This window comes from Castor canadensis, chromosome 2, assembly GCF_047511655.1.
Source record: "Castor canadensis chromosome 2, mCasCan1.hap1v2, whole genome shotgun sequence".
Classification (NCBI taxonomy): domain Eukaryota; kingdom Metazoa; phylum Chordata; class Mammalia; order Rodentia; family Castoridae; genus Castor; species Castor canadensis.
Window position 1 is genome coordinate 101,379,536 of NC_133387.1, and position 18,653 is coordinate 101,398,188.

The 18,653-nt window shown below is 37.1% G+C and overlaps 1 protein-coding gene across 14 annotated transcripts in view; it reads left to right on the forward strand.

Annotated features, from left to right (window-relative positions):
* The window catches only part of Hecw1 (HECT, C2 and WW domain containing E3 ubiquitin protein ligase 1), a 419,560-nt gene that overhangs the window by 332,224 nt on the left and 68,683 nt on the right, over nucleotides 1–18,653 (forward strand). For all 14 annotated transcript variants that reach the window (XM_074065380.1, XM_074065387.1, XM_074065388.1 and 11 more), the window contains one exon: nucleotides 4,025–4,159. In XM_074065380.1, coding sequence (XP_073921481.1) covers nucleotides 4,025–4,159 — 135 coding nt within the window. The remainder of the gene's footprint in view (nucleotides 1–4,024; nucleotides 4,160–18,653) is intronic.

Here is an 18,653-nt window from a genome sequence, read left to right on the forward strand (position 1 = left end):
TTCTAAGCAAAATCTTAATTTTGGAACCTAACAAAATTATTACCACTTCATCTGGAAAAGTAAAAACAAGCAAACGAGGATACCTAAGAAAATCTTGGAAAGATTTTGTTTCATGGACATTAATTGGAATAGTGTGGAATCAATGAAAAGCCAACAAACCATTGGAACAGATAAAATATTCCTGAAACAGACAGTAATATTTATAAGAAATTTATATGAAATAAAATAATAAGGAATGCTTAATTTGGAAAACCATGAGAAAAATACCAAATTACAACCTCACATCATACAAAATTAGTTTGAGAAAAGATGAAAGATTTGGTGTTAATAATTAACTCACTTGAAAATCTAAGAGAATACCTTTAAACTTCACCTAACCTACAGAGAGCAAGGATTGAAAAACTTAAATCATAGGAATAAAAAAATATTGTGCTGGAAAACAAAGCAAAAAATCAAAAATGAATGTGAAAGCATATATGTAACTATGCACATACTGAAATAAATGAGAAAACCTTGACATCCTGCCAATAACAAAAAGGGAGCAGACATTGAAGACAATACTCTCTCTGATGAAATTGACTGATAAACTTATGGAAAAATTTTTCTTTTCTAATTTCCATGGTAAATTATAATTGAGATTATTCACCTTTTAACATTCATTTAAAATGACTCAGCATTTATGAAAACATAAAAAGGAGTATTACTTACATGCACTATAGCAAGGTAGTAAATCTGTATAGCTGTCATGAAGGATAGTTTGTTGCTATGAGTTCCTTAGATATTTTTCTAACTTTTAACCCAGTAATCATTTCAACATTTAAGAATTTGTACTAAAAATTATCATACATGTACAAATATAAGGAGCCTATTTAATTTATCAACTTGTAGAGTGTATTTGAATAATAAAAAGTCTTCTTTTAATAGTTGTTAATTTAACTAACACTTGTTTGCTTACAATCTTCTGCTATATAAATATGTTTATAAATTTTGGACTTTTCCACTCACATTTCAGAATCTTTACTAGTATTTGTGATATCACCACCATCACTTTAGTCCTCACAACAATGATTTTATTAAAGTACTTGCTTTATATAGTATTTCAGATTACATACTGTTATCATAACAGTTGGCCAAACTATAGTTAACTGGTGCAGTTTGCTGAGCTTGTTTTATATAGCCTCATTTTTTTTCAGATTGCCCAAAGATTTTATTTTATTGTTCTTTTTTTATTCATATATGCATACAACGTTTGGGTCATTTATCCCCCCTTACCCCCGCTCCCTCCCTTACCCACCCTCACCCTCGCTACCCGGCAGAAACTATTTTGCCCTTATCTCTAATTTGTTGAAGAGAGAGTATAAGCAATAATGGGAAGGACCAAGGGTTTTTGCTAGTTGAGATAAGGATAGCTATACAAGAAGTTGACTCGTATTGCTTTCCTGTGCATGTGTGTTACCTTCAAAGTTAATTCTTCTCGAACTAACCTTTTCTCTAGTTCCTGCTCCCTTTCTCCTATTGGCCTCAGTTGCTTTAAAGTATCCACCTTAGTTTCTCTGCGTTGAGGGCAGCAAATGCTATCTAGTTTTTTGGGTGTCTTACCTATCCTCATACCTCCCTTGTATGCTCTCACTTTATCATGTGATCAAAGTCCAATCCCCTTGTTGTGTTTGCCCTTGATCTAATGTCCTCATATGAGGGAGAACATACGATTTTTGGTCTTTTGGGTCAGGCTAACCTCACTCAGAATGATGTTCTCCAGTTCCATCCATTTACCTGCGAATGATAACATTTCATTCTTCTTCACGGCTGCATAAAATTCCATTGTGTATAGATATCACATTTTCTTGATCCATTCCTCAGTAGTGGGGCATCTTGGCTGTTTCCATAGCTTGGCTATTGTGAATAGTGCTGCAATGCTGCAATAAACATGGGTGTTCTGGTGCCTCTGGAGTAACCTGTGTCACAGTCTTTTGGGTATTGCTGGATCATATGGTAGATCAATGTTTAGATTTTTAAGAAGCCTCCAATTTTTTTTCCTGAGTGGTTGTACTAGTTTACATTCCCACCAGCAGTGTAAGAGGGTTCCTTTTTCCCCACATCCTCGCCAACACCTGTTGTTAGTGGTGCTGCTAATGATGGCTATTCTAACAGGGGTGAGGTGGAATCTTAGTGTGGTTTTAATTTGCATTTCCTTTATTGCTAGGGATGCTGAGCATTTTTTCATTGTTTTTTGGCCATTTGAATTTCTTCTTTTGAGAAAATTCTGTTTAGTTCACTTGCCCATTTCTTTATTGGGTCATTAATTTTGGGAGAATTTAGTTTTTTGAGTTCCCTATATATTCTGATTATCAGTCCTTTGATGTGTAGCTGGCAAATATTTTCTCCCATTCTGTAGGTGTTCTCTTCAGTTTAGAGACCATTTTTTTTGTTGAGCAGAAGCTTTTTAGTTTTATGAAGTCCCATTTATCTATGCTATCTCTTAGTTGTTGTGCTGCTGGGGTTCCATTGAGAAAGTTCTTGCCTATACCTATTAATTCCAGAGTATTTCCTACTCTTTCCTGTACCAACTTTAGGGTTTGTGGTCTGATATTAAGATCCTTGATCCATTTTGAGTTAATATTGTTATAGGGTGATAAATATGGATCTAGTTCCAGTTTTTTGCAGATGGCTAACCAGTTTTCCCAGCAGTTTTTGTTGAAGAGGCTGCTATTTCTCCATTATATATTTTTAGCGCCTTTGTCAAAGACAAGTTGGTTATAGTTGTGTGGTTTCATATCCGGGTCCTCTATTCTGTTCCACTGGTCTTCTTGTCTGTTTTTGTGCCAGTACCATGCTGTTTTCATTGTTATTGCTTTGTAATATAGTTTGCAGTCGGGTATCGTGATACCTCCAGCGTTGTTCTTTTGACTGACTATTGCCTTGGCTATTCGTGGCCTCTTGTGTTTCCATATAAATTTAACGGTAGATTTTTCAATCCCTTTAATGAATGTCATTGGAATTTTGATGGGAATTGCATTGAACACGTAGATTACTTTTGGGAGTATAGACATTTTTACTATGCTGATTCTACCAATCCATGAGCATGGGAGATCTCTCCACTTTCTATAGTCTTCCTCAATCTCTTTCTTCAGAAGTGTATAGTTTTCCTTGTAGAGGTTGTTCACATCCTTTGTTAAGTTTACACCTAGGTATTTGATTTTTTTTTGAGGCTATTGTAAATGGAATTATTTTCATATATTCTTTCTCAGTTTGTTCATTATCAGTAGCCTCATTTTTTTCATTGTTTTCATGGTACTGCAGCTTGACCTCGGGGCCTTGTGCTTGCTGGGCAGGTGCTCTGGCACTTGAGCTATGCCCCTGGCCCTAGATTCACTTTTTAAGCCTCACAGTTTTTCAGGGCATACAACTTCATAATTTGGACATTCAGCTCTTTTCCTATTTGTGAGATGCTACCTTGGGAAATTTTATCACAAGTCACAAATATTGGTTCACATGATATTAGTAGAGCTTGTATTTAACCTTTTCCCAAGGGGTAGATATTTTTAATCTCTGTAATGAAACTTCTTATGTGACTTTTTATAGAGCCCTTTAAAAGGCTGGGCTTACCTTGGTACTTAATATTTGAAACTGTAAGTCCATACCTTTCAAAAATAATTTCTAAAAGTGTGTAAAAAAATTTTTACTACTTCTGTCAGGTGACAACTAAAAATATCTAAGACTAAAATTCATCATGGTTATTTAAGGTTAATATGTCTACACCAAACGTTACATTTTCTTCAAAAGACAGTAACTGAAGAATAGTTTCCAGCTATCTTTAGGTTGTGATATTTGGGGTTCTTTTTATTATTTTCTTCATTCAGTTCCCTGAATCCCCATCTAACTAGATAAATTTAGAGTAGATTTTTAACAAGTGAAGAGGAGAAAGGGGCAATAATAAACATGATGACTGAACCCTGTAACGTCTCATAGTATCACTCCATGTTGACCCATTCTCTCACAATGTCTTTGTCTTTTCTACCTACAGTCTTTCTTTGTGGACCACAATAGTCGAGCAACCACTTTCATTGACCCCCGAATCCCTCTTCAGAATGGTCGCCTTCCCAATCATCTGACTCATCGGCAGCACCTGCAGAGGCTCCGGAGTTACAGTGCTGGAGAGGTAACCCTCCTCATGCCCCTGAATAAATGCTCACAGGGCATAGTGTCTGCTCGTCTGTGGAACCAGAACTGCTTCTTAGTGACTGGGATCTAGGGGTACCTCCTTGGTGACAGACAAAGCCATATGCAAACTGCACTCTAGGAGAATGAATGACCACTGTAGAGCACCCACTTAACTCCCTAGATCTGTCATCACTCTAGGAGAATGAATGACCACTGTAGAGCACCCACTTAACTCCCTAGATCTGTCTTCAGATTACCTTTCTTCTGTTCTTCCTTTTGTTCAAATCATCACTACTAAAAAAATCTGACTAGTTTAAAGAAAACTGAAGATGCAGTGTCAGAAGGTCCCTACATTTACAGCTATCAGCAGGTGTGCTTCCTGAGGCCTAGCAGTCATAAGTAAGTGAATACTGATAACACCATAGAATTGCTGACTTTAAACTCTTCAAAATATCATGGGAAAGGCTGCAATAATGTATACCTATATTAAAAACTGGAGGAAATTAATCAGAATACCCTATTCCCATCCTATGTGCTCTTCCCTAGTTTTATACCTTCTCTTACTGCCTGTGGTTACCAGTCGCAATGAAGGGCTGCTGTCTTTCTCAAGTATCACTTTCATTGACTTTCTGAATCAGTTTCTGTATCCCTACCCCTTCCTGTCCCCCTTTCTCGTGCCAAAACTCAAAATACAGCTGTTTTCTAATTCCAGTCATTCCTAAGTATATTATGAGCCAATCTTTTTTTATGTCCTGATTTGTTTCTAAAGTATTTGGGCTCTATCTTCATAGAGACCACCAGGATCCCAGGAGGTGTAGGCTGAGAACCATTTCTCATAAAATAGTCCTTGGTTCAATAACCCAAATACAATTCATTGAATATCTACTGTAATAGCAAAGTGCCATCAGTGTCAGCTGAGAATTAACTGAAGGACTAACACGTCTCATAATAATGAGAGGGCACTAATGTGTGCCAGCTGTCTATTTCTTCATGTACTCACTCCCAGTTCATCAGATTCTCAGATGTCACCCATCTGTATGCCCATCCCTTCTCTTTGGTGGCATTGGAACAGGGGACACATCAAGAAAAGCAGAAGATCCTGGGAGGTAGAGGATATATGACATAAGCAGCATGCCAGAGAAAACAAAGACTCAGCCTCTAAGAAAACAAATATCTTCTTCCTTCAGGAGCCCACAGCTTGGGGACTGAGGAGACAGGAGGGACTCTGGTATAAAAAGAGAGGATAGGGTGGACTAGAAAATGTTGACTATGTTTGTTGTAATGTGGTTTTGCTCAACAAATATTGATTTAGTGCATTGCTTGCTGTGAGCACTGTGGAAAACAAAGAAGTATGAGATAATCCCTGCCCTGGAGAAGTCTGTATTCTATTTTTGAAGCAAGGCTAAAAATACAGAGTTGAGTAGGAGCAATCAGAATATGATTATCAGCTTTGGACTATGACTCTCAAGGACACCATGGTCTTTAGTGTGTCTGTCTCTTGGATGTCGTGCAGGATGATGTGGGCTGTAATAATTGGGATTAGTGAAGTTCTGCTGCAGTAACAAACAAGACCCAAATCTCCCTGACTTAACAAAGTGAAGAGAAAACAAAAATGAAAGTTTTTTTTTCTCACTTAAAAAAAAAAGAATATGATTGAGTGCCAAGAGAGATGTAAGGACAAGTGCCATAGAAGTTCAAAAGAGGCCAACAATAGGTATCTTTTGAAATAATGTATCTGACCTAGTACTTGGAATTGGTAGAATCTAGATAGGTACAAAGGAAGAGCAACTGCACATCACAAGCATGGGCACAGGTGCAAGGGTAGGACTGTGAGCAATCTGTACCAGCAAGTCTCCACTGGTCATGTCTTGGTTTCTGGAAAACTTTGAATGCCACATAGAAGAACGAGCAGTCTTTAAAGATATATTGAATGGATTTGAGAAAAGTAAGATGATGATTTTTGTGTAAAAACTTGACTTTAGAGACCATTCTACCAATTGTTTCTCTACCAGAATTGGGGGAAATACAATTCTCTGATGTGTGGAACTGGCCCCCTGCATTGCAGAACCTGTACTTCTTCCTGATCCTATCCATTAAGTTTCAAGAGTACCCTCATCCCAACAGTCATGATGACAGTGAAAACAAAGCAAAACTAAATCAAATCAAAAAGCTCTGTGTTTAGCAGTTAGCATGCTTCCTCAGAAAATCAGAACCAATAGCACAGATAAATGAGTTCTTGGATAGACAGGTGTTAGATACATACATACATACATACATATATATATATATAGAGAGAGAGAGAGAGATGGGAGGGGATTTATTATGGGATTGTGTTCATGTGATTATAGAGATGAGAAATTGTCCATGATATACTGTCTGAGAACTGGAGAACAAAAGAAGCTGGTGGCACAGCTCAATCCAGATCTGAAGCCCTTGGATAAGAAGAGCCAGTGGTATAACTATCAGTCCAAGGCTGAAGGTTGGAGAACCTCAGTTCCTAGATACAAAGCCTCTAGTACAAATCCCAGCTTCAGAAAAGAGACAGTGAATTCACCTTTCTTCTGCCCTTTTTGTTCTATCTGGTTCCTCAACCAACTGGATAGGGCTACTCACAACTCCCATTAGGTGAAGATAGACGTTCCTTACTCCATGATTTCTATGTCAATCTCTTTCAGAAATAACCTCATATACATGCTTAGAAATAATGCTTACCAGCTACTTGGTATCAGATGGGCTAATCAAATTGACACCTAAAATTAATAAATATAGCACCCCAGTATTCCCAAACACTCCAAAATGGTAGAACTTCCCTGGTTAATAATTATATTTTAGGGGGACGGGGGCATAGCTCAGTAGTAGAGTATTTGCCTAGCATGCAGAAGGTCCTGGATCCAGTCCCCAGCACCACAAAAAAAAAATCTTATTTTACAGTTAAGTAAACAAAAGAGCTCAAGTCATACAAGCAGAACAGGACCACAGATCACATTTCCTCACTCCCAGTCTATGAAAGCTAAAAAGAGTAAGGATTTTGGTGAAAAGGGATTTGTGAGAAAGTGAGACCTGTTAGGGACTGCTGCCACAGTCCGGGTATAGGTGATGGGGTCTTATAGCCAAAGGTTGATGTGGTAAAGACTTGGTCCCCAGGTTGTTGCTATTGGGAGATAGTGGAGTCTTCAAGAGTTGGGGTCTAAAACCTGAGAATGTAGCTCAGTAGTAGATGCATGCTTAGCAGGCACAAGACTATGTTCGATCCCTAGCACCCTCAGATAAGATTAGGGTTTAGTGGGAGATGTTTAGGTCATTAGACACATGCCCTTGAATGAGATCATGGAAACCCTGCCCCCTCCTTGCCCTCTTTTCATTCCTGGACATGAGGTAACTAGTCTTGCTTCAACACACACTCCCACCATGATATGTTGCATCACCATAGGCCAAAAACAATGGCCCAATTGGCCATAGATAGGAATATACAAAACTACCAGGAAAAAATAAACCTTTTCTCTTTATAAGTTAATTATCTCAGCTATTTTTATAGAAATGGGAATCTGACTAACACAAGGCCCCAAATCAAGGTGGCGAAGAAACAGAAAACAAAGGACACCCTGTGAGAAGCTTCAGGGAAGTTGAGAGATGTGGATGAAAGTTAACAGGGACTTCAGACAGCAGATGGAGTCCCAGCTCCGGCTTCTCCATAGGGGAGCTGTTTATCATTGCACATTCCTTTCCTTGTTGAAGACCTCAGTTTCCTCATCCACAGATGGCTGCCAAAGTCAGTCCCAGCTACATGATTCTGAGAGTGTGAGGCTTGATTACATATTCTCAGGACCATGTCATTAACACCACAGAATGAACAGGAAAGCCAGAGGGCTGGCAGGATTGTCGGGAGAAAATAAAAGCTAGTAGCTACTGAGGAGGCTGACCAACCCAAGCAAACTATGGCCAGCCCATATCCAAAATAACCCGAGCAAAATGCACTGAAAGTGTGACTCAAGCAGTAGATCCCCTGCTTTGCAAGTGAAGCCCTGAGTTCAAACCCCAGTCCCACTAAAAAACAAAAGAAATTACAGAAATAATAGATTCAAGAATAATCAATGAGTTCTTTCCATAATCAATGATTTCTTTTCTGTCTCTTAGACTACAACTTAAATACTTATATTTTCTGCTCACCTATATAAGCCTCTCTCTCCCTCCCTCTCTCCCTCTCTTTCTCTCTCTCTCTCTCCTCTGTCTCTCTCTCTCTCTCTCCCTCTCTCTCTCCTTCCCTGCCTTCCAACCTTCTTGCTTCTCTCCCTCCCTCCCTCCGCAGAGTCTTGCTATGTAGCACAGGCTGGCCTCAAGCTCCAGAGCCTCCTGCCTCCATTTCCTAAGTGCTGGGATTACAGGCATGAACCACCATGCCCAGCTTCAGCCATTCTCTTGAGTGTTGCTTAGCAATTGACTATTTTATAAATTGTACTTGAGGGCATAGTTAAAATCAGTTTCCTAAAGGATAAAAGTTTTACTTTAAAACCCCAAAGAGTATTAATTAAAACACTGCTAAACATCTTTATTATCCTTTACCTTACCTGGCAAATTTTCAGGCAGATTCCTGAATACTTTTAGCAGCAATTTAGGATTTATGCATAAAAATATCATTATTTAATATTTTGACTAATGTTGACATCTATCTGCAACATATTTAAGAACCAACAAAGTACAGTTTCTCCCTTCTTATAATGTCTGGTGGAAGTGGAAACAGACAAATGACAGGACATGCAGGCCATGAATACCAGCTCTCCAGTCCCTACTGCTGAAGGTTAGCAACGTGGTTTATACCACAATTAAGCATGTCAATTAACATTAATAAAGTATGATACATGGAACACATCGTTTTTATTTCTCTTACCACCTTATCTTGGTTAAGGTGGAAGATCACTACTCATAGAGGAAATCTGTAAGATACACACAAAACAGCTTAATGGTGATTGCTTCAGGAGAGGGCAATAAGCCTGGCAGTGGAGATGTTTTTCACTCTAAAGTGGAAGTCACTCAGTTGTTCTTTGCAGTGGGCTGCTCGGACTCTCTGGTGGTGAAAGTCATCTCACCATCTCTGCTGACTTCAGAGGAGTTCTTATTCAGAAAGCTTGCCTTTGTGGGGAATAATTTCAATATTGCTTGTTAAAATTGGCAGCTGTCCTCAAGCGTCTATATAACTTATACTTGATTGTAGGTTTTGTTGGAAATTTACAAAGTTCAGACTTTATAATTTAACATAATATTTTTAATTTAGTTAAAAGTAAATGTTTAATTATAAACAATAGAAAAGGGATGCAAGATATAGAGACAGACGTGGAAGAATTTAAAAGGCAAGCATATTCTCCATGAGAAGACACCCCTTGATAAAGAGAAGCAAAACATTGCATGCTTTTATATCTATCCATCTTTACCTTTACAGTACCTTATGATAATTTCCTTGCCACTAATATTTTATAATATTTTACCATATGGATAGCTCAAGGCTTTCTTTGTACATTAGGTTTATTCCTCATATTTTGCTATTTTAAATAGTGGGGCTCATGGATGGAATGGTAGATTGCCTGCTTAGTAAGTGCAAGGTCCTGAGTCAACCACTAGTACCACCAAAAAAAACCTTTAAAAATAAAATAAAATAAAAAATATGAAACAATTCAAACACAGATCTCTCTTTTAGTTTCCTTAAGATAATTCTGAAAATTTTGTTGATGATTTTTATTCTTAAAGCACAAAAGGAATCTAGGAATGATGGGAATTTATTGTTGAAAACTTTCCTCTGAACTTGCTTATTTTTTTTGTAACATTTCTTCAGAGAAACTGACAGGTTTGCAGAGAGAATAGGTCTCCAGTGTCTTTAGAGAGAATATTAGCTGATTATTGTATCAGCCCAAATGCAAAATAAAACCTGCAATTCTCAATCATACCTTAAAAAAACACAATAGGACCCATTCCCAAATCGTAATGCTGAAGAGAAGCTTATTTGCCAGTCGCTGAAAACTGGTTTCTGAGGTTATCTATTTTGTTTTGTCTAGAGATCTGAATGTTTGGTGTTTTTATATTTTCAGTTATGATTAAAGCAATCAACATCAAGAGGAAAAGAAACCCTAAAATAGTGCTTACTGCAAATAGGGTTTTACCCAGTCATAAAATAATCAGTTTTAGCATGAGAGAACAGAGCTTCTCTCTTTCTCTCTCTCTCTCTCTCTCTCTCTCTCTCTCTCTCACTCACTCACACACACACACACACACACACACACACACACACACACATACACACACACCTGAGAAACTCAGACCAAATGTCAAGAAAATCAAGTTATATAATTTTGGCTGTCCATGAACTTTGGCTTTCCAGGAATTTTGGCTTTACGTGAATGCATTGTTTCATACTACCTCAGGCTGCAAGGATGTTAAAACATTCTAAATTCTAGCTCACTCTTAGAATCACAGATTGTCCTCCTGTCCTGCCTGGTACTGTTTTCCTCTCTGTCAATTCCTGGGTCCCAAGTTGGAGAAAATATTTCTATCTGACTTTCCCATCCTCCAGGCACTATAGTCTCTAGCCATCCATTACCAACTCTTGACCGACATTCCTATGGTTCTGGGAGCCCATGAATCCTATCTGCCCCTCAGTGTTGTTTCCACTAGCTTGCTCATAGTTGACCTGGAGCATATTTGTTGATCACTCATCTGCCTTTGAAGTAACTTCATCTGGAATCTAAAGCTTTTCAATCTTACCTAGTTTTGCCAGTGAGCAGGTGAATTCAGAAGTAGGTACCGTTCTCCCTTGAAGCATACCTATACCACATGAATTCCCTGTGAAACTCAGGAATAGAAGGGAGACCTTTCTTTTCCAAAGCTATTTATTTCTGCATGATACGCCAGCAGTTAGACACCTTGGAGTGAGACAGCAAGGGTCTCCTGAGTTCTCCAAGCCTTTTCAAACTCAGATTTCAGATTAATCCATTTCCCCTGATTTCCTTTGTTACTCATCATTATAGTAACAAACATATTTTAAACACACACTAAGGTGGACTTATAAAATTCCCTCTGCAATGAAATGAGTCATATTATTTCAAAAGGCTTTTATATTCTTATTAATTAATTTAAAAAAAGAAATGTGGGGACACATTACTACACAGTTTATTAATCAAGAAACTCTTCTTTCACCACTTTGTGTTGTTACCATTTAATTGAGACTAGAATGGCTGCTGCAGGTATGCCAACTTCCAAATCTTGGTGTCTGCCTGCATCACCTGAGCAGTACTAAGTATAATGACATTAGCGTGAAAAACCCATCAAAGAGTCCCAGAATCTGTTTCCTTGTCCCTCAAGTAAATCATGAGCAATGAGAAGGACCACAAAAAGATGAATCTGCCTCCCTACTACTTCCAGAAGAGCAGCAGAGATAGCTATATACAGACAGTGAACTAGTAGCACCCTCGGAATACAAAGGATGTCACTCTTGCTGGGAATGGCGTGTAGAAGACCAAAGGAATACTAACCATTACCATGTCTTTAATTAGGAATTACTAGATAATATCTCCTATATTGTCACTTGTGATATCACAGATGACCTAGTCTTAAGTGACCATTTTGGAATTGATTTCACCTTTCTAGACTTTGTAGCATACTGTGTCAGACTCTTTCCTGAATTCTATGTGAGTGAATTTTATCCTGGTTACCAAGGGATAATTTACTTTCTTTTTTTTTTAATCTAGATATTTGAACTTTTTTTAAGTGTACTACAAACTTACCTTCAAAATTCTTAACTATATCAAAGCCTATTTGATCATACACTGTCAAATAGTATACAGTGAGTCACAATCTACACTAAATCCCCTTATCAGGTGAATGTACTTCAGTGTGGAAAATATACAGTGCCCTGGTTTGACTATCTTACTCTGTAAAGGGGTGTGTGTTTGTGTGTGTGTGTGTGTGTGTGTGTGTGTGTGTGTGTATGTGATTTTTTTGAGACAGGCTCTTGCCCTATGGCCCACACTGGCCATGAATTCACGATCCTCCTGCCTCTTCCTGAGTACTGGGATTACAGATGTTTGCCGCCATGCCTGATAGTGTCTTAATGAACAAAATATATATTATGCTCTAGAACTTATTATCTTTATTATTTTTTAAAATTGATTTGTTAGTCTAACGTTAATCATCACAAATACAAATTTTACGTTAAACAAGTTGTTTATCCCATGAGGTTTTGTAACAATTCCCAACCAAAACCAAGATACTGGATACAGGCTGGTATTGTGGAAGATATAAACAAAAACATTGCAGTTCAGTATTAGGTAGAATCCTTGTTCTCTATCTTATCATTGAAAACTTTAGGCAAATTTACTTTTCTTGGAACCTCAGATTCTCTATTTAAAATTGAGTTGAATAATGTTTATCTTGCAAAATTTGTAAGGATACAAGATACTATGTGAAGTGAAGGCAGCACAGAGAATGGAATAATAGAAACTAAAGAGTGTGTTTTGAGTGTAGTCAGCATTATTTAGAGAGCAAGTCCATTCCACATTCAGGACTGAAGATCAACACTACCTCCCAGAAAGGATTATAAACCTACCTTACTGATAATGTTTACCTAGCGTTTATCTCTCTAACATATTTATGATGAGAAATGTTTCTTAATCTATACAGTATACCAATATGATTAAAATTCATGACATTTTGTACAATCACTTTCTTTTATAATTTTGTAAACATTTTTATTAGTGTGTGGTAGTTATATAGTGTTTCCTTGTGATATATCTACATATACATATATTATACCCAGGTTTGGTTCATCTCCTCCATTATTCTCACACCTACTCCATTCCCTTCTTAAAGTAACTTCAACAGGTTTCAATGTTCCATATTCATACATGTATAGAAAATATATCAACCACATTCACCCTCCTTTACCTTCTTCATTTATCCTCTCCCTCACTACTGCCCTCTTCTTAACATGATGTGTTTTAATTCCTGTTCTTCATTGTTTAAGTGTCTGTTCATTGTTCATTGGGGATTTTGCCTTGGTATTTTACTTGTAAATAATATTGTGCCTAAATCAGTCTAACTCCCTCCACTGCTCTTTCTTCCACTTTTCCCCCTATCCTGTGTTGTTCAACAATTTTCAGTGTGTTTCCCTGTGTCTTTTCTACAACACATGTCATGTACTTCATTATCATTCACTCTCCATCATTTTCTCCTTCTTTTCCTCCTCCCTTAGTCTCTTCTAACAGTCACACTTTGGGAAACATCGTATATATATATATATAAACATACATATATGTACATATACATATGCCTCTTCAATCTGGTGACCATTTCTTTTATTGTGCAGAAGCTTTTTAGATTGATGTAGTCCTATTTGTTGGTACTTTCTTTTAGTTACTGAGCATTGGAGTTCTATTTAGGAAGTTACCATGTATGCCTCCATGTTTCAGTGTATTCCCTACTCTTTTCCAAACAAGTTTCAAAGATTCAGGCCTTATATTAAGGTATTTTATCCACTTTGAATTGATAATTGTACAAGGTGAAAGACATGGATCTGTCTTCTACATGTAGATACCCAGTTTTCCCAGTGACATTTGTTGAGCAAGCTGCCTTTTCTCCATCATATGTTTTGGGCGTCTTTGTCAAAACTCAAGTAGCTGCAGTTAAGTGGATTTATGTCTAGGTCTTCTATTTTTCTCCATTGGTCATCATGTCTGTTTTGTGACAGTGCAATGCTGTTTTTATTACTCTGGCTGTGTACTATAGTTTGAGGTCAGGTATTGTTACATCTCCAGCATTGCTTTTTCTGATCAACACTGCTTTGACTAGTCAGTCTTTTTTGTGCTTCCATATGAACTTTAGGATTGATTTTTCAATTTCTATAAGGAATGCCATAGGAATTTTGGTGAAGATTGAATTAAGTATATATAGTGCTTTTGGTTGTATGGCCATTTTCACAATACAAATTCTTCTACTCTATGGGGAGCGGAGTAAAGCCTATTAGAACTGGACACAAGCAAGGCAAGATGCAGTTAATTGCTTTTAACTTGTAGGCCAAGATAGGCACAGCCCTCGGTCAGGAAATGAGGAAAGGCAGAATAGCTGTGTCTCCTAAGCTGCATTCAGAGAAGCAGAAACGCAGGTTTCCCCTGTTACAATGTCACGCCCTCCCCTCCCGTGGCTCCACCCTGTTTGATTTCTTCCAGGAGGAGGAAGAGGGGCTTTTGCTTCTGCTTTTGGTTTTTGCCTTTTGGGGCTTTCCTTTGGGATTTTTGGTGTGGGAAGCTTTTGGAAGGGAGAATTATTGAAGGGAAAAATTGCTGAAGGGAAAAGAATTGTTGCAGGGAAAATACTAAAGGAAAAAGGGGAAAAAATGCTAAAGGGAATATGCTAAAGAGGGATTGATAGAAAGTCTGCACCGAGAACTTTAACATAGGCTTCAGAAAGCAAAGCTGAGAAATAACTTCATACACAGGCCTTAGGAAAGCTAAAGCTAAAGAAAAGCCAAAGAGAACATGGGACAGTGCACAGTGCAAGTCTGAGTAAGGACCAAGACCTTAAGAGTTATGCATATGCAGGTTGTAGGTGCACTGTTTGCAAGTTTGTAGCACTGAGGGTTTATAAGAGAGCAAAAGAGAGATGAGACAGTGCAAGCCTGGGGGCAAAAGACTTTACGAGCAATTAAGCTAAAGATAAGTGGGACAGTGTGAGCCTAAGGAAAGAGGTTTTAAGCAGGGTTTTAAAGAACTATAAGGAGTAGATCTTAAAGAATCAAGATAGAGAAAAAGAAGCAATAAGGGTTGTGCATCTCCAGCCGAGCATACAACATACCTGACCCCAAATTTCTTTCTGTCTGTCTATTCTATATCTTCTTTAAAATCTCCAGTCGCCCCTAGTTAAGCCCAGTTAGGTCCAGTAATAAGCAAGGAGCGAGAGAGAAAACCTCGATCCAGCAAGGAAGGGAGTGCAAGAAACAGCGCCCCCCTCACCCATCCATGAGCATAGGAGATATTTTCATCTTTTGATGTCTTCACTTTTGATCTTTAGCGCTTTATACTATTCATTATGGAGGTGTTTCACTTCATTAAGTTTATTCCTTGGTATTTTGTTTTTTGAGGCTATTACAAGTAGAATTGTTTTCCTAAATTCTTTCTCAGTCTGTTCATTGTTGGCATATAGAAATATACTGATCTTTTTTAATTGAATTTTTGTATCCTGCCTCTTTGCTGAAGGTGTTTATGATGTCTAGGAATGTTTTGGTTGAATTTTTCAGGTATCTGAGGTAGAAAATCATGCCATCTGCAAATAGGGATAATTTGACTTCTTCCTTTTCTATTTGAAATCCTTTTATTTCTCCTTTCTGTCTTATTGTTCTGGCTAGGCATTCCAAAAGTATGTTCAATAGGAGTGGAGAGAGTGGACACCCTTATCTCATTCCTGATTTTAAAAGAAATTATTCAGTTTTTCCCCATTTAGTATGATGTTGGCTGTATATTTGTTGTATGTAGTCTTTATTGTGTTGAGGTACATTCCTGTTATTTCTAGTTCCATCAGAGCTTTTATCAAGAAAGGATGTTGTATTTTGTCAAAAGATTTTGCTTTATCTATTGAGTTGATCATGTCGTTTTGTCCTTGCTTCTGTTTATATGCTATATTACATTATTGATTTGCATATGTTAAACAATTCCTGCATCCCTGGAATGAAACTGACTCAATATGTTGTTAAATTTGTTTTGCCACTATTTTATTGAGAATGTTTGCATCAATATTCATTAAAGATATTGGTCTACAATTCTGTTTTTTGTGTGTATGTCCTTTTCTGGTTTGGGAATTAGTGTAATAATGGCTTCATTGATTGAGTGCAGTATGGAGTGTTGCTTCCCTTTCTATTTCATAGGGAAGTTTGAGGAGTGTTGGTATTAGTTCTTCTTTAAAAGTCTGGGAGAATTCAGCAGTGAATCCATCAGGTACTGAGTTTTTCTTTATTGGGAGATTTTTTTATTGCTGCTGATCTATTTAGGAGATTTATATCCTCTTGGCTCAATTTTGGTTGGTGATATGTGTCTAGAAATTTATCCATTTCTTAGATTTATTTGAATATAAGTTTTTGAAGTATTCCCTAATGATCTTCTGGATTTCATTGGTGTTTGTGGTGATATCCCCTTTTTCATTTCTGATTTTTTAACTTGACTCTTTTCCCTCTTCACTTTAGTCAGGTTTGCCAAGGGATTATCAATCTTGCTTATCTTTTCAAAGAACCAACTTTTTGTTTTATTGATTCTTTGTATTTTTTGTCTCTGTTTCATTGATTTTGGACCTTATTTTTATTATCTCTCTCCTTCCACTGATTTTGAGTTTAGCTTGTTTTTGTTTTTCTAAGAGTTTGAGATGAAGCTAGAGTTCATTTATTTGTGATCTCTCTGTATTTTTAAGTAGGAGTTCATAGCTATAAACTTTCCTCCTAGCAATGCTGTGTCCTACAGGTTTTGGTTGGTAGTGTTTTAATTTTTGTCAGATTCCAGAAACTTTTTGATATCATCCCTTATTTCTTTGATGACCCATTGGTCATGCAGCATCGTGCTGTTTGGTCTTCAGGTGTTTTAGTATTTTTTGCTGTTTCTTTTGTTGTTGAGTTTTGGGTTTATTCTGTTGTGGTCAGACAGTATGGAGGAGGTTATTTCAGTTTTCTTATGTTTGTTAGGACTTGCTTTGCATCCTAAAATGCAATCTATTTTGGAGGAAGTTCCATGGGCTGCTGAGAAGAATGTATATTGTGCTACTGTTGGATGATGTCTCTAGATGTCTAGTAAGTCCATTTGGTCTATGTGTCATTTAGTTCTGAAGTTTCTTTTTTGGGCTGGATAACCTGTCCATTGGCAACAGTAGAATACTGAGGTTTCCCACTATCATTGTGTTGTGGTCTATCTGTGCTTTTAAGTCCAGTAGTGTTTATTTAATGAAGTTGGGTGCACCAACATTAGATGCATATAAGTTAACAACTGCTATTTCCTTTTCATGGATTGTTTCTTTTATTAGTAATAAGTGACCTTCTTTGTTTCTTTTGACTAATTTAGGTTCAGAGCCTACTTTATGTGACATAAATATAGCTACTCCTGCCTGTCTTCAGGGGTCATTTTCTTGGAAAATTTTTTTCCACCCTTTTACCCTATGCCAATGTTGACTTCTGAAAGTGAGATAGGTTCCTTGTAAACAACAAATTTTTGGGTATTTCTTCTTAATCCAGTTTACCAATCTGTATCTTTTGATGAGGGAGTTGAGACCATTAACATTCAGTGTTAAAATTGAGAGCTTTGTGTTAATTCCTGCCATTTTGTTGCATTTGGTGTGTGTGTGTGTTTGCAGTTCATTCTTTGCTATTCTATAATTGCTCATCTGCTTGGAGGTGAGATTTAATTATTCCCATCCTTTCATGGCTATGTTTATTTTCATCTTCTATATGTAAAATGCCTTTGAGTATATTCGAGAGTGCTGGTTTAGTGGTCATATATTGTTCTAGTTTCTTTTCATCATGAAAGGTTTTTATTTCTCCTACAATTATGAATGAAAGCTTTGCTGGGTAGAGTTTTCTAGGCTTGAAATTGTTTTCTTTCAATGCTTGAAATAACTTCATTCAATGCATTTCTTGTTTTGAAGGTTTCTGTTGAGAAGTCTAAGGTTATTTTGATAGGCTTAACCTTATAGGTTATTTGATGAATCTCCTTTACAGTCTTCAGTAGTCTTTCCTTTTCCCTCTGCTTATTGTTTAAAATATAATATGCCATGGAGAGGTTCTCTTTTGGTCATGTCTGTATAATGTCCTATAGGTCTCCTATATGTGGTTGGGCATCTCTTTCTCAAGATTTTTGAAGTTTTCTGCTATTATTTTGTTGAGTATGTTTCTCATGCCTTTGGCTTGAACCACTTCTTTGATGCCCAGGATTTGTAAGTTTGGTCTTTTGATGGACTTACAGAGTTCTTGCATATTCCTGCATAATTCTTCAGTCTTTTCTCTATGTATTCATCTGTTAGTTCCATTTTATCTATTTTTTCTTTAAGTCCTGAAATTCTATCTTCCACTTGTTCCAATCCATTGGAGTGGCTTTCAGTTGTATTTTTATTTGACCTAAGAAGCTTTTTATTTCCAGGATTTCTTTTTTTTTTTTTGGTTTGGTTGGTTGGTTTTTGAGACTTTATGTTGTTATTAAGCACCTCTTTCATATCTTGTATTGTCTTTTATTTATCTCTTTTTTATCTTTCTTGATTGCATTCTGATGTTTGTATCCTCTTTGAGTTCATTTAGTTGTTTTTGTGCCTTCTTAAGCTGTTTATACATATTCTCATGGAATTCATTGACTTGTTTTCTGTATCCTCTTTAAACTCCTTAAACATTCTTTTCATCATTCTTTTGATCTGGGAAACTGAGGTTTCAGCCCCTTCACTATCTAACATATTCTTTATTATGTGATTTTTGACCTTTTGAGGAGTCATAT